This window comes from Arachis ipaensis, chromosome B08, assembly GCF_000816755.2.
Source record: "Arachis ipaensis cultivar K30076 chromosome B08, Araip1.1, whole genome shotgun sequence".
NCBI classification, from domain to species: domain Eukaryota; kingdom Viridiplantae; phylum Streptophyta; class Magnoliopsida; order Fabales; family Fabaceae; genus Arachis; species Arachis ipaensis.
In genome coordinates, this window is record NC_029792.2 from 116960472 (window position 1) to 116981490 (window position 21019).

Here is a 21019-nt window from a genome sequence, read left to right on the forward strand (position 1 = left end):
AATCAAAATCAATGAAAAATCAAACACACGTTGTACTGATATGGTCGATATACGAATACACACGTGCGAGAATTTTTAAAATGGGACAAATTAGATGGATCGATATGTCAAGGTTTTGAGAAAGTCGGGCACTTAAATATATTTTCAAATCCTTTAAGGTAGCGTTTGGTAGAGAGACAGAAATAGAAAGACTAAGACTGGGAGACAGAGGCTAAGAGACAAAGATTGACATAAATTTTAGTATTCTGTTTGGTACAAAATAGGAGACAGAAATTGAAACAACAATGAAACTCTAATTTAATTTGCACAAAGGGTAAAATTAGAATTAATTAATTGAAATGAGGGTATTTTAGGTATAAAATGTTATTAAAGTTTTAGTATCCATCTCTAAAAATTTTAGTCCCCTGTGTCCTTAGAGATACTGAAATACTGAAATTTTGGAGACAGAGACAGAAATTTTAGTACCAGTCTCTAAACCAATAAACATGATATTGAGTTTCAGTATCTCAGTCTATGTCTCAGTACCTCAAAACAAACACTACCTAAGGATATTATTGTTTATATCCAATCACTTTTAACATCCCTTATCCAATGTTTTGTTATATTTATACCCTAAATTGAATTTTACAGTGGCAAAAAAATTTCACAATAAACTATAATTACCTTCCATTTGCAGTAATCTTTTTTTTTTATATAGTACGTCATGAGAGAGAAAGTTTCAAATCTTTTCCCAAACAAATTCCGGTCTACTAATGTTATTTGATGTTAATAGAACAACAAAAAGTCTCCTTAGAAAAGTTGCAGAGTGCCATGATCCTGCTTCAAAGGTTGCATCAATGAATTTTCTGTCATCCTGCAACAGTCCAAGTGCATAGCATGCATCTTTGGAGGAGTTATAAACCACACTATCAACTGTTCTTAGATCACTGAAACTCGTGCATCCCTTTTGAATGTTTAAAAGTGGCCTTAGATAGTAATCTTCTTTATTCATTAGTGGTATATGAAATATCCTTCCTATGGCATACCTTTGCTTTCTATGAGTCCACGTATGACACTCTCCATTCCAAACAAACGTTGTTGAAAACTCAGAATAAGTCATATTTCTTGCATCAATATGCTCTTCATTTGCTTTGAACCATCCAATCAACATAGATTTCTTGAAAAAGAAATTTCAACAACCGACTGAATTATATCAGTATCTTTGTAGACAATTGGCATATCATCAGGAAGATGGAATGACAATCTTATTACTGCTAGTTCCTTCATTTGAATAGGATAACCAAACAATCTCCATGTAGTTTCACATGCTGATATATATCTACAATCATAACAATTACGTATTTCATCTATTTGAGATCCATGGTTTTGATAAAATGTAGCTGTCACCCTGTCTTATCCTTTTGAATATATTTGAACAAATATTTAATTGATGAAGTTTGGCAAGTATATTCAACATTGATGTGACATCCAAATTTTAGAAAAAGACCAGCATTGTATGAAAGAGTTGTCAACCTCAATAGATTTCTTTGATACAGTTCGCCCATTATCTCTTCTTTGATATCTTGGAAAGCCTGCTTCGTCAATAATTGTCCTATTTCTGAATGCTTCGGAAAAAAAACTTTCAGCATTTACCATTGATCATGCATTGGCTCTTACTATTTAAATGACCGCATGGACCATGAACCATATATTTCTCAACAGCAACATACAATTTTGGATTTTCCTTCTTATCTAGAATCTATGTCTTAATAACCTTGTCTATGTCATCAACAGTTCGTGGCTTTAATTCCGGATGCATGAATAAAAGAAGATGGGCGTGAGGTAAATCTCTTTTCTGAAACATAGACAATCTGCAAATTTAAAGATATGATATTACTAATAATTGGACAAAGTAAATAAAGATTTATGCAAAAATCTAAAGCATATAAAACTAAGTATACTGCTACTAAGTTAGATAGTGTGATTTAAAAAATAGTTGATTCTATAAAAAAAAATAATTGTTACGTGTACAATTAAACTATATAAAACTAAGCATGTAGTGAAATAAGCATGATAAAAGTAAATTAAAAAAAATATGCTAAAACAAAATCATATAAAACTATGTAAGTGTACTATACAATGAGTTTGAGGTAATACAAACTATATAAATGTACTGTAATATACTCAAGATAGTGTACTATTTAATGAGCATATTATATAAATGTTCTATACATAATCGTTTCTTAATACTGATAGTGTACAATACAATGAGTGTATTATAGATAATTTAGACAAAGTAAATAAAAACTCGTAAGAAGATTAGTTATACATACATCCAATAATCTTTCCAAAGAATGTTCCTTTCTTCAATGCCTTAATTAATTTATCAACATTCAACTTGAATATTCTACATAAGATGTCTGACTTATCTTCTGCATGGAGTCCTTAGGTGTTACCTCTCTTTTTATCTCATTCCATTTTGGATTACATGTCATAGTGATAAAGTAACTTGGATATCCAACATATTTACATATTGCAAAAGCATCTTTGCAATTATTGAACATGTACCTTGGACCACCAGTAAAGCTCTTTGGGAGAATAATTCTTTGACCAGTGTTAATGGCATTAGTTTTATCATGAACCATAAACCCATGCAATTGCTTGAACTTGTCTAGCCTCAACTTTGGTTGTTTCAATTGCAAGTATAAAAGTCATTCTAACTCAACCATAGTGTAGGCATCTACTATGAATTATTGCAGTAATCTTCTTAACTAAAAAAGGATTTGAGACTCCTTAGTCTGTTGTTAAAGTCTGTATGCAAAGAAGTCTCTCATGCTTATTGTTGGTTTTTTCTCAGTTTTCTGACATTTGGTTCAGAAGAAGTAGCTATATGTAATCTGTAACCATCCTCACCATATGGAAACAACAAAGGATATTGAAGAGCAAGGTACATTGAATATACTACTTCTATCCTCTGCAACATTCTTGACTTTGTCTCAATTATTATATCACCATTAACCCCACTTTTGTCAATATCTCCAATTATCAATACAGCAACCTTAGATGTTGTATAATTTTTTGACTAAAATTAAAATAAAAAAATAGTTTTGTGTAGGTTAATACAAATTAACAACGTACCAAATAAGCTAGAATATTCATTTGTTTGTCTCAATATATCAGCATGAACAAGAAAATTGAAAAGATTATCAGGAATTTTATGGTTATCGACCGTATTTACTATATGTGACTCCTTCTTAAAGTTATTCTACACACGTGTGCAGTCGAAAGATAAATTCCACTTGATTTCTCAATAAGAAAATTTGAGAAGACATAGACCTTTCCCTCGATCAGTTTATTCTCAAACATCTTTGCCAAATAATTCTTGATTGAACAATGAATTTTATTACACTATAAAATAAATTAAATATAAAAGTTATTAGCACTTATAAAACTATGAAATCACATTGTCTTTGATTCGTACAAGGGTTTACTTATCAAATAACCTTAAAATATGAACAAAAAATATTTATAAATTGGACCTAGCATCACTTAAAAGAATCATGAAAAATAATGAACTAACTTTATCATTCATGAAAACCTTTTTTATGTAAGTCATCTTGCTCTTGTCAAATTTATTGGATGAGACTTTCCATAACCTTATAATTCTTGCCTTTATTTTCCAAATTTTTTCATCACATAATCTACCATAGGTAATACTATTGATAGAATTGTAGCTAATAGCCATTAGGTATGAAAAATAAAAAAATAGAAGACGAACTATGTCTAAATTATGAATTATCTAAATAATAAATAATTGTAAAAATTTAGTGTTAGCCAATTTTTTAATGGAGATACTTGCTACAATGAGGTAAAAATTATGTCATCATATTTTATTAAACGTTAATGAAGATACTTGCTCAGTATATATGTTATCCAGATTATTATATGCCAATATTTTTAGGAAAGAGCTAAAAGAGGAGATATATAAATATATATAATATTATTGTTATATAGGAAGTAGAAATAAAAAGATATGTTATTGTAATAAAATATTAACCATTGCCCATTAATTGAAGAATCTTGACAATGTGTATAATGAACTGTTTATTTAGCCCAATAAGAATAAAAAATAAAAATCACCCCACAAATTACCCCTAATTTCAAAAACCCCTTCAGTTTTTTTACCAAACCAAACATCCAAACCCTAATTTCAAATTGTTTTTTACCCAAATCCTTCTCCTTCTCCAACAGGCATCCCTCCCCCCTTCCACAGCGAGCATCCCTCCCCCCTCCCACCGTTCTTCACTAACCCTCTTACCTCAGCAGCGCCGAAGACACACCTGACCACCCAACACCTTCGACCTCAGTTCACCCCCCACTGGCGCCCGTCCGTCCCCGTCGCCGGTAGCCAACAGTTCGGACGGCTCCTGCTTCTGGTCGCAGGTCTCCTGTGTGATCCGCTGGACGCCTTCTTCATCATCTTTGTCGCGAGTCGCAGATGCCTTTGTTCCCGCTCTCTCGAGTGCTGGCACCCATCCCGGGGTTCAGTTCCTGCGTCCGCCGTCCTAGTCTCCCAGCCCATCAATGCCGTGACCCCTGAATAGGTAGGAGTGCTTGCTGCAACGGCACCCACCACCAGTTGTACCTGCCACCAAAGGTTAGTTAATTAATATGGTTAGTTGATGATAATGATTTTGCCTGTAAATAGATGTTCATGCAATGAATCGTGCTAAGTCATTTGTTTGTTCATAACTGAGAACACCATGGTTGGAGTTTGAATGTACTGAAACATAGTGAATAAGTTGTTGGTGTTTGTGGTGGCATTGGATTTTAATTAAGAATATAATAATTGAATAAAAGTTATTGATTTGTTATATGTTTATTATCAACTAAAGCAGATATTCATTTTACTATGTATGCAGATGGTTTGTTTATTTGAAAAGTGGATGTTTATTTTACTTATAGTATTGATCTTTTGCTTGATTTGCTGAATTATGCATATACATGCTCCACTAGTTTCTTTTGTTAAGTGGTTTCGGAGTAATGGAGAAAAATTGGATTAGATTTAGAGCCCGTTTGGGAAGTGACAAAAGCAACTTTTTTTTACTTTTGAATTATGAAAAGTTACGATAAGCGTGTTTGGCACCATTTTAAAGAAGAGCTTTTAACTTCCCGAAAAGTTAATTTGTAGCTTTTGGAAGAGGTAAAAATAGATGACTTATCTCCTTTTTGATAAGTCATTTTATCACTTCCGTGAAAAAAAAATTGATTTCAAAACAAAAAAATATATTTTCGTTCTTGATTCTGTGAAAAAATGTTTCCTGTTTCTGCTGGAAATACTGGTCCTCCACCACCATTTTTACACAAGGTTCCATCTTCTAGAAGCACTGACTTTCCACCATCATCTTCACGCAATGTTCCATCTACTGGAAGTGTTGGCCCTCCACCACCATTTCAGGTAATGATTCATCTGCTGGAAGTATTGACCCTTCACCACCATCTTCTGTTCCATCTGAACCAGCATATATTCCTTCCAGGTATTTTTTTTTTATCATTTTATCATTCTATTTTTATTATTAAATTTGTATTGAACATTGTGTATGCTATAAGATCTCATTTTTAATTTTATTTTTTTATATGTGATTTTAATTTTATTTTTTTTATATGTGATTTTATTTTTATACAACTTGCTATTATTTTTATAATTAGTTTTATAATTTTTTTTATGTTCTTCCCTAACAAATTCATGAAAGTGGCAAGTCCGGAAGAAAATTTAAAGCTGATTGGAATGAACGAAATACTGTTATATTCATGAAAATATGTAAAGAAGAGATGGTGGCTGGAAATAGACCTGGAACACATTTTAACAAAGTTGGTTGGGAAATTTAAAAACAAAATTCTTGAAAGAGACTGGTTTAAATTATGAGTCTAAACAATTTAAAAATAAGTGGGAGGCTATGAAAAGAGAATGGGGACTATGGGCTAAACTAAAAGGAAAAGAGACCGGTCTTGATTGGGATCCTATTAAGAAGACCATACAAGCAAGTGATGATTGGTGGAATGCTAAGATTCAGGTATGTTGCATTTTTTAAAACTATTTTAGAAATATCAATTTTATCGAGAGATTTTTAATTGTCATTTTATCGTCTCATAGGAAAATCCTGATGTGGCAAAATTTAGAGAGGAAGGTCCAAAACATCTTGATGAAATGGAGTTTCTTTTTGAAGATGTTGTAGCTACTGGTATAGGTGTATGGGCACCTTATGAAGATATAAATGATAGTTATAACGATAGATATAATGATGAAGATAATGGTAATGAGGAAGAAGGTTTAGAAGATGAGTTAAATGATGAATCAACGCCTCCTAGTGCAATGAGACAAAAGAGAAGAAAGGTTGGAAAAGGGTCTGGAGCCTCTCAACTTTCAACTCAACTAGAACGTATAATTAATGTGTTTGAAGAAGAAAAGGCCAACGAAATAGCTCATAGAAATAACGTACCAAGTATATCTACTTGTTTAGCTGTTCTCAAACAATTACCTGGGCTAGAAGTGGGGAGTGATATATTCTTTATAGCTACAAGACTAATGGCAAAAAGGTCGAATAGAGAGATTTTTATGGGGCTAGAAAATTCTACCTTACAACTTGGTTGGTTGAAGACTCATAGTTTAGCAGGTGTGTCTGGTTCTTAAAGTTTTTTTTGCTAGAATGTCTGTTTTTAATATATTTATGTGTTGTTCAAAAAATATTTTCTATGATTATATTTTTTATTATTTTCTATGGTTGTTTGCTATTTTATATTTAATATGTGAACTAGTGTTTATTTGATATTAGTTTAAAATATTTGTATAACAGGATATCTAACAGCTCAACTGAAAGTTTGTCAACTAAAAGTTTGATGTCAAATATAAATGTGTCAGACGAAGAATTTGAAAACAAACAAAAGGTCGCAACCAAACATAAGAAGAAGACAATGACTTTAATAACAATCGCAACTTGTGTTGATTATTTTCTAAAGTACGTTGTGAAAAATCCACGAAGAACTTCAAGATTGACAGGAAGTGGTTGGGTAAATGAACTTTTAAATGGGCATCCTATTCGTTGCTACCAGCAATTTAGGATGAAAAAGCTTGTGTTCTTTCATCTCTGTGATGTTTTACAAAGTACTTACAATCTAAAGACAACAAAAGGGATTGGAATTTATGAACAAGTAGGTATATTTTTATATATCATTGGACAACCAGGTTCAATACACAATGCAAAAGAGAGATTCCAACATTCAGGGAAAACTATTTCTAGACAATTTCATTGTGTATTGGATGTTGTTTGCAAGCTTGCTCAACATATTATTCAACCAACTTCCACAATTCACAGATACTCCAGTGGAAATTAAAAATGATGAAAGATATTATCCATATTTTAAAAATTGCATTGGTGCAATAGATGTAACTCATATACCTGTTGTTGTTCCTGCCAACAAGAAAATTCCATACATTGGTAGAAAGGAAATTACAACTACAAATGTGATGGCAATATGTGATTTTAACATGTGTTTCACATTTGTATGGGCAGGTTGGGAGGGATCTGCACACGATACTAAAATTTTCAATCAAGCTGTGCGTAGACAAAGTCTTCATTTCCCTCTTCCTCCTAAAGGTTAGCATATGAGACTGATATTATTTATATTAGATTAAACTCTTTATTTTTATTAACTGATTTTGTGGTGCACTAAATTTTTGCTAGATAAGTACTACTTAGTAGATTCTGGCTATCCGTGTTTTATGGGGTTCTTAGGTCCTTATAAAGGTCACAGATATCATCTTCCGCATTTTAGATTGGGTCCTAGAGCAAGAGGAAGAAATGAAGTATTCAACTATTATCATTCTAGCCTTAGATATACAATTGAATGCTCATTTGGATGTTGTAAAGCAAGATGGAAAATCTTAGGTGCCATGCCATCGTTTTTCTTAGACACACAAGTTAGCATTATTGGTGCTTGTAGGGCTTTACACAATTTTATTCGACAGAATGACATAAGCGATGAATAATTTGAAGAATTCTATGAAAATTTTGATCTTATGGGTGAAGGTGAAGGTGAAGTAGAAGTAGAAGAACCAGTTTCTAATGATATTACGTGGGAAGAACCGAATGCTGAAAGTGCTAGAAAATGGAACTAATTAGAGAACAAATAAAGAATCAATTGCCTGATCGATTGTAATCTTAGTGATTTGGTTATGTAAAATCAACCTTCAATAATGGAAAGTATTTGTTATCATCGTTATTTTAATATCCATTCTCTTATGTTAAAAAAATTGTATTTTTTGAGTTATTTATCCAAACGCTACAACTTTAAAATAAGTACTTCTATAGTTAAAAATTCAAACACAAAATAACTCATTTATAAGCTACTATTAATAAAAGCCCTTATACTTTAAGCTCTTTTTCCAAAAGAACTTATTTAAGTTATTTAGTCAAACTGGGCCTTAGTTTATGTTTTCTTGAATTGAAGTTGGATTTGAGTTAGGCTATTTAAACATGGTGCACGGATAAAAATTTGGTTAATTTGTTAGATGTTTATTATCAACTAAAGCGGATGTGTCATTTTACTATGTATGCAAATGTTCATTTTATTCTGTGTTGGAATTGAGTTTCACTCTATTTTATTGGTTATAGTGAAATCAATCATTTAGTTAATCATTTAGTTATGCTTTTTTGATGTTAAGATATTTTTTCATAGATTGTTGATTATCTTCTAAAGCTTGGGGTTAATGAGTTCTTGTTACACGCTAGTAATTGATATGCCTGAAAATTGAGATGTATTCCTGTTTTCTGGTGCACATCGGCTATTACACAAGTTACAAAATTGAATAGCAAGGAAGAGAAAGAAGGATCACAGGTACAAGCTCTAGCAATCAAAATATTGGAGAAAGATTATAAGTAGAGAGTTCCTGACAGACTTCCTTAACTTAGCCTTGAAGAACTTAATACTGTCATCATAGTGCAGCATTTCTTGAAGATTCTTCTTATTTTAACACACTTTTAAATATTGATAATTAACTGTTGGCTTTCTAGTATTTCTCTAAACTATAAATTATATATCTCGTGTAAATGTTATGTAATAAAAAAATTTCTCTTAATTTCAAATTAAGACTTTATTTGTTTTTCAAGTTAATATCAATGTTTAGAAGAATTGTATTTTAATATATAATTCCCAAACCATAAAACAAAAGAAACATGCGGAGCACGTAGGGATGGCAATACCACCTGAACCCGCGGGTACCCACACCGCCCCTACCCGCTCGGGGCGGGTTCTTAGGAGGGGCGGGGCGGGGTCGGGCGGGGTCGGGTAGAGCAAAAACCCGCCCCTACCCGCCCCGTTGCCACCCCTAGGAGCAAGCACGCGCATGCAAAAACCAAAAAATTAAGTAATGGACAAACGTTATACCCAAAATAAACATCCATTTTAGAAAGAAAGGAACAATTTGCATACACAGTAAAATGAACATCCACATTAGTTGATAAGGAAAACCTAAGCAATTGACCAAAAATACCACTTGTGCTTCATGTTTAAATGGCGTAATTAAAACCCAGCTTGAATTCAATCAAATTAAACTAAATCAAATTCAACCCACATAATAAAAAAAACTTGTGGGGCATGTGCAAACAAAATGCAGAAAATCAAATAAAAGACAAATAATATACCCAAAATAACCATCTACTTTAGAATGGAAAGAACCATCCTCAATTATAGTAAAATAAATATCTGACTTAGTTTAAATGGCTAAAGAAAATACAATTTAGTATTTGTTTTACAAATCTAAATGTCATATAACCCTATTATAACTTAATCACTTATATCTAATTGCAACAACTCCAAGCATACTTGAATTCAATGAATGGTACACTAAATCCAATTCAACAATATAACTATGTTCCGTCTCATCAGTTTCTAGCCCAGTCACGTTCGTCACTTCCAGGACCTGTAACACAAACAAACAAAACCAACCAAAGGAATTAAGTGATATATGGTACTATGACATAAGTATCAGCAATATAAACCACCAAGAAAATGACTAACTTAAACAAGATTAAGCGTGTTAGTTAAATTTCAGTTTATAATAGGCACCATGCTCACAATATTTTTTAACAAATTCTTCTAATCAGGCAAAATTATGTTAAATTCAATTCAAATCAAATAAACATCCAAATTAGAATGAAAATAACTATCAACCTACCTAGTAAAATCAACATCCAGCCTATTTTAGATTTTCTTTTTATTTTTTTGTTTGCATCAACACAGCAGGGTAATAAATTGTACTACAAATAATATACCCAAAAACCATCCACTTCAGAATGGAAAGAACCATCCGCACTTATAGTAAAACGAACATCCGATTTAGTTTAAATGGCGTAAAGGAAGATACAATATGGTATTTGTTTCACAAACCTAAATATCACATAACCTTGTTATTTATGCCATTGTCTCAACTGACATAAAAGGAAGAGATGTATCTTCGAGTAGATCATTGATCCTTTTAGAACGTGTAAAACTACTTTACACTGACAAGCATTAAATTAAATTCTAGAACATATATCTATGATTTTCTTCATGAGAAAGAACCATTGGAGCTCCAAGCCATAGAAATAAAAACAGAAAATGGATATATACAAAGCACTATTCTCTTTAGAATATACATTTTTTGCGGCCTATAACTTACATTTTCTGCATTTTATTTATGTCAATTTAATTAGACCAGAGTATAAGATCTTATCTATGAGTTAAGACTTATTTAGAGGCTATAACTTAAAGAAACCATCATAAAATAGATTTCTAAATAGAGGAAACTAGAAAAGAAGCATTTGTACTACCTTTTCAAGAGTGAAAGCAAGGGCTGCACCAGCAACACCAGCACCTACAATGATGATGTCATCACATCCTTTTGAGACTTCTAGTTGGGTCCATGTACCATTTTCTGATGTCTTGTACTTTGTGCATGTGTTGTTGCACTTGGAACAATGGATTTTCTCTTGTTTGATGTAGAACTGTACAGAATTTTAAAGATTTGATACAGGATATGCACTTAGTGGACTTGCCGCTTACTGATCGCAAGTTCACTTGGTTTCGAAGGCATTCTTGCAGTCGTATAGATAGAGTTTTGGTTAGCTTGGAGTGGATAGAAGAATTTTCTGAGTCTCGGTTACGAGGAGGACCGAGGAGTTTATCAGATCATTGTCCTATAATAGTGGAAGACAAAAAGTTGAGGGGAGGTCCAAGGCCATTTCGAAGTCTAGATTTCTGGTTTACACATGAGGCTTTCTCAGAATGGTTTAGGAGGAGTGGAGAGGATTGGGGGAGATACAGTTCACAGAAAAATTGAAGGCTCTGACGATTCCATTGGAGAGATGGCATAAAGCTAATTTTGGTGAGATGGATAAGAAGATTACGAGGTTTGAGGAAGAAATTAAGAGAATTGATGACATAGTTAGCAATGGGGTGTATGATGAAACAATGGAGGCTAGAAGAAAGGCGTTATTTACTTGTTGTGAGAGGTGGTATGTGAGAAAGGAGGTCCACTGGAAACAGATGTCTCGATCTAGGAAAGCAAAGGATATGGACAAACACACAAGATACTTTCACAATATAGCTTCAGCAAGAAGGCGGAATAATAGGATTGATACATTGGTCATTAACGGAAGACTGGTAAGGAATCAAGCAAGGATCAAGATTGCTATCAGAGATTTCTACAAGGAATTATATCACCAGGAACATTCTCCTAGGTTGGGTTTCAGGGACGGTCTGGTGGCTAGGATAAATCAGGAGGATTCTGTGAGTTTAGAGACGATGCCGTCAGTTGAGGAGATCAGAGAAGCTGTATGAGATTGTGAGTCCTCAAAGGCACCAGGTTGTGACGAATATAACATGAATTTTATTAAGAGGTGTTGGGGAGAGATAGGATCTGAATTCACGGTAACAGTGTTGAGGTTCTTTTAGACAGCCAGGCTATCGAAGGATACCAATATCACTTGGGTGGCATTGGCGCCGAAGTTCATTGGTGCGAAGGAGATTAAAGATCTGAGGCCTATTAGTATGGTTGGGTGTGTATACAAGGTTATATCGAAGGTGCTAGTTAGGAGGATGAGAACAGTTATGCTAGCATTAGTAGGGGAGACTCAGAGTGCATTTGTAAAGGAAAGGAAAATACATGATGGGGGCACTTATTGCGTGTGAAACAGTAAACTGGCTTAAATTGAGAAAAAATGAGGCAGCAATAATCAAGCTAGACTTTCAAAAATCATATGATAGAGTCAAGTGGAGCTTTGTGGACTTAGTGCTGGAAAAGATGGGGTTTGGACAGAGGTGGAGATCGTGGGTTATGGAGTGTGTGGCCACAGCTTCTATGTCGATTTTGATAAATGGCTTGCCGTCTAAGCCATTCAAGATGAAAAGAGGTTTGAGACAAAGTGACCCACTTTCTCCTTTCTTATTTGTTTTGGTTGTGGACGTGCTACATCGAATGATTGGAGAAGCAGTCAGGAATGGCCGTATATCTCCATTGTTGGTTGGCAGAGATAGTATAGAGCTGTCACATCTTCAATTTGCTGATGATATAATTCTGTTTTGTCCGCCAGATGAGGAGACTATCAAGAATTACAAGCGCCTTCTGAGATGCTTTGAGTAGATGTCAGGCCTTAGTATTAATTTTGACAAGTCGAGCTTGATGCCAATAAATTGTGACGAGGATTAGGTCCAGAGTATGTGCAGCTTATTGGGTTGTAAGGGCGATACACTTTCAGTTAAATACCTTGGAATATCCTTAGGAGAAAATCCAAGGTTGGTGAAGACTTGGAAGCCTATAATAGACAAGTAGAGGAGAAGCTCAGTCTGTGGAAAGCAAAAATACTAAACAAAATTGGGAAGTTGGTGCTGATCAAGTCCGTTTTGAATAATCTGCCAGTATATTATTTGAGCCTGTTTAAGATGTCGAAAGCGATTGCTGAAAAATTGATCTCACTACAGAGAAGGTTCCTGTGGAGTAAGGAGGATGATAGTAATGGGATGGCATTAGTAAGATGGGAAGTAGTGCAGGCGTCTAAAAAACTAGGTGGACTGGGGGTTGGAGATGCTATGGTTCGGAACATAGCACTACTGTTTAAGTGGTGGTGGCGGTTTGCAAAGGAAGAATGCCCGTTGTGGAAAAAGGTGGTATGTTCATGTCATAATCTGAATCCTAATGAGCTGCTGTCAACTCAAGTGCTACCTATTAGAGGAGGCCCACGGAAGGATATATGCCAGATACGAATAATGAATCAACATTTAAGGGATAAGATAGTTACAGGCTTGTCTATGGAGGTTGGAGATGGGCGACGTACTCGGTTCTGGGAGGATGTATGGTTACTTTCTGGATCTTTGAAGGATTGTTTCCCCAGGCTTTTCTCTGTTTCAAACCAATGTGGATCTGTTATAGGGGATTGTGGGTTTTGGGATGGGTTAGAGTGGATTTAGAACTTCCAATGGAGGCGAGAACTATTTCAATGGGAGTTGGAGCTTTTGAGACAATTACATGAGGAGTTGGGACCTGTGAATTTAGTAAATAACAAAGAGGATAGAATGGTGTAGAAATATGATAGACAAGGTGTTTTTTCAACTAACTCATTTGTGCAGGTTTTGCAGGAAGAATTACTCCCAGAGGAGGTTACCAGCTACAGCTTCACTAAAAAGGGAGATGAGTTGAGACTTGGGAGGAGTGGGGGGCTGGCGGGTATTCCATTAGGTTTAAGATTTTTTTTTAATAAAAATCAAAAGGGCGCCGTTTAAGGAAATTTTTCCAAACCAGACGAACTAAAATCAATGATAGAAATTAATTTTAAGATTTCATAAAATTAATAATATATCCTTATAAGTAATCTACGTAATTAGTAATCTCTATTACGTTATACCTATAAATAATTAATAATTATAAATTAATGATATTTATTATGCTATAAATAGTTATTACTATATTTATAATACCTATAAATATATGAAAATCATAAAATCTATAAATATAATAATTATATAATAATAAATTATAATAATTATTAATCAAATTATTATAATAATTGCTTATAATAGCTATAATTTATAATAGTTGTAAATATTTATAGGGATATTAATATCCTTATAAATATTTATAAATAATATCCTTATTAGTAAATATAATATTATAATAATCATAATTTATTTTATGAGAGTATTATTCGTCACAATTTTTCTTATGACAGTAAGCGAAGAAAACATAATTTTTATATTTTGCAAACCATTTTAAATTTCATATCAACTGTAATTCGCTAAACCTAAGTTGCTAGCTAAAATTATATCGTCATAGTTCTGATGGATGCATAATTTTACCAGTTTGTTTCTCATATTTCTTACGTCACTATTAATTAGTTCGATATATTTTGATACTATACTAGATATTGATAAAACCTGGATTTCAAAGTCGCGGAGTAGTGTGGAATATAGTCAAGGACTGAATACTTTTTTAGACTTTGCGTTTGCGAATGCATCCTCCGATAGCTTGATAAAGTGTCCATGTCCTAAATTCGGGTTTCAACTTATGCAAACAAGAGAGGATGTATACGACCATCTGTTGTTACGACCATTTCCCCCTGGATATACTATTTGGGTGCGTCATGGTGAGAAGCTGGTTGAAGAGAGGCCTGGATTGGGACGAGTAGATGAAAATCTGATATCCCAAGTGAATCAAATGCACCAAATGGTCAACGATGCATTCAATTTCATGATACAACATGGGAGTGAGGACATCACAACAATCGAACATGCAAAAGATGATGAAGACGTGTTACCAAGCTTGTATGAAGGTCCAAGTCACGCGGCGTGGGATTTTAATGATCTACTGTCAGATGGAGAGCAGGAGTTATATCCTGGATACTCAAAGTACTCCAAATTATCGTTTATAGTGAAGCTTTATCATATCAAGTGTATGTGCGGTGTGAATGACAAGGCAATGACAATGATTCTTAACTTACTGTGGGACGCATTCGAACAAGCAAAACTTCCAAAGACAGTGTATGAAGCCAGGAAGACAATAAGAAAGCTGGGTATTGAATATGCCAAGATAGATGCTTGTCCAAATGACTGTATGCTGTACCGATGTGATGATGAGAACCTGACTAGGTGCAAGAAATGTGGGTGTTCAAGATGGAAGCAAAAGACTAAAAAAGGCTCTATTATTAGGCTCAACGTACCAGTGAAGAGAAAAGGAAAACCTATAGCAGCCAAGACTCTTCGTTACTTTCCCCTCATACCACGACTGTAGTGGTTATTCATGTGCAGCAAGACATCGAGTGATATGTTATGGCATAAACAGGCATCTAATAACGATGGTTTCCTTAGGCATCCAAGGGACGCTAAAGCATGGAAAAAGTTTGATGCAAAGTATACTAATTTTTTGCGGATCCGCGCAATATTTGCCTAGCCTTGGCGAGCGATGGATTTAATCCCTTTGGGAATATGAGCACAAAGTACTCCATTTGGCTTGTGATTCTTATTCCGTATAATCTACCACCCTGACTTTGCATGAAGCAAACATCTTTGATTCTATCCACGTTTATTCCTGGGCCGAAAATGCCAGATAACGACATAGATGTTTATTTGCAGCCTTTGATAGATGAGTTGAAGCAATTATGGGATGGGGTTGAAACCTATGATGCCAAAGAGGGAAACACTTTCAAGATGTGTGCGGCACTGATGTGGACTATCAGCGACTTTCCAGGATTGGGGAACCTATCTGGCTGGAATACGCACAGTGGGTTAGCCTGTCTTACGTGTAACTTGGATGATAAGCCACATCGGCTGAAAGACAGTCAAAAATGGTGTTTCATGGGCCATCGACGCTTTTTAAATCAGGAATACAAATACAGACTAAACAGGAATAGATTTGACGGGCAGGTCGAAGGTAGAGATCCGCCAAAGAAGTTATCCGGAACAGATGTATTGAGGCAACAGTCTAACGTGCACGTTTCATTTAGAAAGAGTTCAACTGTGACATCCAAAAAAAGACGCAATGGTCAAGATGCGGATGAAGATGACTCGCATTGGATGAAGAAGAGTGTTTTCTTTGACCTCCCGTACTGGGAGGATCAGATGTTGCGTCATAACCTCGATGTAATGCATATAGAAAAAAACGTGTGTGACAATATGGCCTTTACTATCTTAAACAATAGTGGAAAATCAAAAGCTAATCTTAAAGCTCGCAGAGATTTACAATGCATGGGTATAAGGCCTGAATTATGGCCGGGGGAAGGTGGTAAATATCCTTCTGCAATATTTGCGATGTCGAATTCACAGAGGGATGTATTCCTGAAGACTTTGCAGAATGTGGTCTTTCCAGATGGTTACTCTAGCAATGTTGCTCGTTGTGTTGATTTGCGACAGCGCAAGTTATCTGGGTTGAAAAGTCATGACTGTCATATTCTGATGGAACAATTACCCCCAATTTTGGTGAAGAATACACTTCCGAGTCCGGTGTCCAATGTGATTGCAAATTTGTCATCATTTTTCCGAGAACTTTGTGGGAAAGCCATAAACCCTATGCAACTTGCTGAGCTTTAGAATCATGTTGTGCAAACCTTGTGTCAGATGGAAATGATTTTTTCTCCATCCTTCTTCACCGTCATGGTCCACCTCAACGTGCACCTCGTTGATGAGGTTACTCTTGGTGGACCAGTACATTATAGGTGGATGTATCCAATAGAAAGGTTAGCTTGCTGATAAACCCCTTTAGTACATTCAGTTCAATTAATTGTGTATATATTGAGCATTTTATTGTATTTATATAAAAGGTATTTAGGACGTTTGAAGCAATATGTTCGTAATAGGGCACAACCGGAAGGTTCAATTGTAGAAGGCTATTTATCTAAGGAAATCCTGACTTTCTGTTCTAAGTATTTGGATAATATTGAGACTAGAATCAACCGACCAGGACGAGTTGATGATGAGCTCGTTGACGTTCTTCATAATTCAGGGGAAAGTATGTTCCCAGCTATTGGAAAAGCATTAGGAGCTGTTTCGCATTTCGAACTCACTCTAATGGAAAAACATCAAGCTCATCGTCATGTGCTAGTCAACTGCGATGCCGTGGTTCCGTTCCTTGAGTAAGTATACGCATGTATTTCTAAAACACCAATATAACTCTTTTCTCCCAGTGACTAGTTGGACTAATTTTCTTCTCTCCAATAAAGTACATTTAGGAAAAAGACAAAGCGAAACTTGCGTCATCAGACAAGGTTGCAAGCTAAGATAGATAGCGTTGTCCATGCAGAATTTTCTCGGTGGTTCAAGCATGAGGTTGACAGAATGCTAACCTGACCAATGTTTTTTTAGCCTGGAATTAGTACTATATGAAAACCGATTTTAATATAAAGCATGAATGTTATGTGGTTCCAGGTTCTTATGGAAAGTACACTTCAATCGAAAGACCTGAAGTTGCTTGCGTGCGGTCCCATGATTCAGGCCAGACGTTTTGGGACGTACAATGTTAATGGGTACAAGTTTAGAACTATCACAAAGGAACATGGGATAAAAACATAAAATAGGGGAGTATATGTATCGTCGAATACAAGAAGTTATGCAAGCATGCGTGATAATAGAGTGGCTGTTGGTGGTGTTCCGTATTACGGAAAAATTGTAGACATAATTGAATTGAATTACAGCTGTTCCTTCACAGTGGTATTGTTTAGTGTTATGACATCAAACAAGACCATTTAGGGCTTACCAGCGTTAATTTCTCTCGTCCAATACACACTAGTAATCGTGAAGAAGATGAACCGTACATATTGGCATTAGAAGCTCAGCTTGTATACTATGTGGATGATGAAGTAGCTAAAGAATGGAGTGTTGTGGTTCATGTGAAACCAAGGGATTTGTATGACATGGGAGAAGAGAATGAAGAAGCTGAAGTTGATTTTTCTCCACAGCTAGGGTTGAACATATCAGCGGAAGGTGACATTGGAGATTTACTGTTGACAAGGGAGGAAGATATAGAAGACCTCATAGAAAATGCCTCAGAAAATTTCGATGATGTCGCGTAATGCATTGTATGAAGCATTTTAATGTAATTTAAATGTGATCTTTCTATCATAAACTAAGTTAAATAAACTCAGCCGTTGTACGTTATTTTCTTTGGTTACTTTATACTTATGTAGTTTTTTTTGCAGTTAAATATTTATGTTATTGTGAATTCTCATGAGTAAAAGCAGACTTTTTGGTTCTTTCAACGATTTTAATACAGAAAAGTTAGTCTACGTTAAATCTTTATTCCTTCTACAGTTGTTGTTTTTCTTAGGGTTGTATTTTTTATAATCTTGCTATGTATTACGCAATATAATTTCACTAGTGTTACATTTTGAAAACAATAGTGAAAATAACATGACGGTGGAACAGGATCGATGAAAAATGAGGACTTTTCGTCATCATTTGCAAGCACAACAATTGCTACAGAGCTTCTGTTTAAGAAAATTGCCCAAACTACTAACAAGGGTGATGGTAATTGTCGAAAATTTGTGTTTAGTTTTAAAATTGTCTTAGCATCTTGTAGATTGGTTTTTTTCTAAGTCAGTATTTAATGACTCCAGAGTTTTCAATTTCTTCTATGTATACTCATTCTGTAATGTGCATGTTGATATTTTCAGTCTTACCTGAATATTCCGGAGAAATAGTTCCTGATAGTCTAGATGGAGAAGAGTCTTATTCAGAAGACAATTTAGATGATGTATCCTCTGTCGCAATCGATAGATCCATGCAGTTTGATCTGAATAAGGTTCCGGATGAAGAGGATGAAACTTTAGAAGATCATAAAGATAAACAAGATGATATACATGTTAAGAAAATGTGCTTTGATATGAATAAAATGCCATGGTATGGAGATGAAATATTAGATCCTCTAAAACGTGAAGCTCATAGATTCATAACAGAGTGTTTTTTGCCAGGTCAATACGATATTGGAGAGAAATTTTGATCTTTTATTATAACAGTTATGCTGATTTCCTTAGTTTAATAATTTGGGTCGCAGTTGTACATGTTTAGTTACTTTTAGAGTTTCTTGATTTAGGTTTAGTATGTCATTAACTTCAAAGAGGAGTAACTACTTTGATTTATGCTCTGTAGAACTTTATTTTAACTTTATAAATTCAGAGTTTGATTATATTTTCTTCTTTTACATCCATGATTGAATGCAATTTTAAATGCCAATAACGTAATCAAGAAAATCTTATTGGTAAATTTGTTCACATAAGTTAACATATATAGCTTACAAGTAACTTGTGAATTTTTTTTTACGTAAAACGAATGTAGAAAAAGTGTTGAGTTTAAGTAACAATGATTTAAACATATGTAGCTTCAGATAGTAATCTTTACTCAACTAGATTATACCCAGATGGTTATTTCTAAAGAGAACAATGCAATATGTGGTAATACGCATTTTGCGGCGGTTAAACAAAACCGCCGCAAAATAACCGTCGCTATCTTAAGGAATTGTTGTAGTGAACAACAATAAATTAACCACATTAATATACACACTCACACTGTTATGATTTAGTCCATCAAAATCACAGCTATGAATAGCTACCGAAAATGTTATATATAATGCTGATTGTAAAGCACAACCAGCATCATAGTGTTTGAAAGGCAATATCATGAATTGCATTGTTATGAGAATACATTAAACAATACATCAAAAAAAAAAATTCTACCAATTGGAAATCCTACCTGAACAGTTGCCAAAAGGGATCCAGTTCACTTCACATATCTGTAATAACTTTTTGTAAAACAGCAACAACGCTTTGAATCAGGATAGACAACATCTAGGCTCTTTTAAGAAAATAATTCATTATTAGTTGCTAAGTGGTCTTTTCTTTTTGAAATCTGCTTAAAAAAATAGAGAATAAACATCTAACTTAGTGCTTCATAAAATTTTATAAAATTCTGAAAAAAAGGGAGAAATGACGACCTTTTGGAATGCGACAGTGATCAACAAAGATGCAATTGCGAGGGGAGGAGGGCTGCGGTAGTGATCTGCGAACTGCAAGGAGTTGCGGCGGTGAACTGCGAATCGTGAGTGAAAGGGAGACGGAGTGGTGGCGGCTCCTCGAATCGCGACTAGGAGGGCGTGAGCATTCGTGAACGATAGTGGCTGCGGTTGATTCCGTCACGGAGGAAGGGCGAGTGGTCGCCGAACAATGGTGCGGCGGCGTGACGGCATGTTGCTGGCCTTCGTACGGGTTCATGCGTACGAAGTCTGGTCGGTGTCGCTGCGACATGGTGACGGTGCGAAGAAAAGGCACGTTGGGTTGTTAGGAGTAGAGTAAGGCGGCACGGCGTTAAAGGTTTGGAGAGGTGGGATTAGGATTTAAGGGAAAGGGATTGGATGCTAAACAGTGAGAACAAATTTCTTTTATTATAGGATTTTTTTTATTTTTTAAAAATCTAAATTTTAAAATTAATTAACTTAATTATTATTTGATATTAATTTCAAATTAACTCCTGTTGTACACATTGTATATCAAATGCATTGATTCCTCGTACTTTCTCATATAGCAACTATATAACACAAGCAAATAACATACAATAGCAACTATATAACATTATGAGTAAGAATGAAAAGTTGGGGACAATAAACCAATCATAATATTTTCACTGTACCTCGTGAATTTATAAAGTTTATTAAAGTTGAACCAGTTAAAAATAGGCATGTATGAGATCATTTTCGCATGTAATTTTAAAATTTTCTCATCTAATTTTGATTTATGTCATTGAATATATTAATATGATGATTATCGTGATTTCGTCACGACAGTATCTGATAAAAGCTACGATAATTCCATAACTAATATATGAGATGGACTAGATTGTTAAAGTACACAGAAAAATAGCATTTAGATGCACACATAAAATTTATAAAATGTGATTATCTCAAAAAAAATAAATGTATAATTCAAGTGGGAGATTATTAAAAAATTATTAATTTTTTAATTTATTTATA

The 21019-nt window shown here is 34.5% G+C and overlaps 2 protein-coding genes across 3 annotated transcripts in view; one reads left to right on the top strand and one right to left on the bottom strand.

Moving 5' to 3' along the window:
• Positions 1–18019, bottom strand: part of LOC107613580 (protein PLASTID TRANSCRIPTIONALLY ACTIVE 7) — a 22834-nt gene extending 4815 nt beyond the window's left edge. For both annotated transcript variants that reach the window (XM_021109794.1, XM_021109795.1), the window contains exons 1-2: positions 18008–18019; positions 4441–4447 (exon numbers count right to left, since the gene is read on the bottom strand). The gene's annotated coding sequence lies outside the window, so the exon portion shown is untranslated. The remainder of the gene's footprint in view (positions 1–4440; positions 4448–18007) is intronic.
• Positions 9230–12207, top strand: LOC107611596. The gene is made up of 4 exons (XM_016313506.1): positions 9230–9324; positions 11020–11137; positions 11311–11850; positions 11971–12207. The coding sequence occupies exons 1-4, from the start codon at positions 9230–9232 to the stop codon at positions 12205–12207; spliced, it is 990 nt and encodes a 329-aa protein (XP_016168992.1).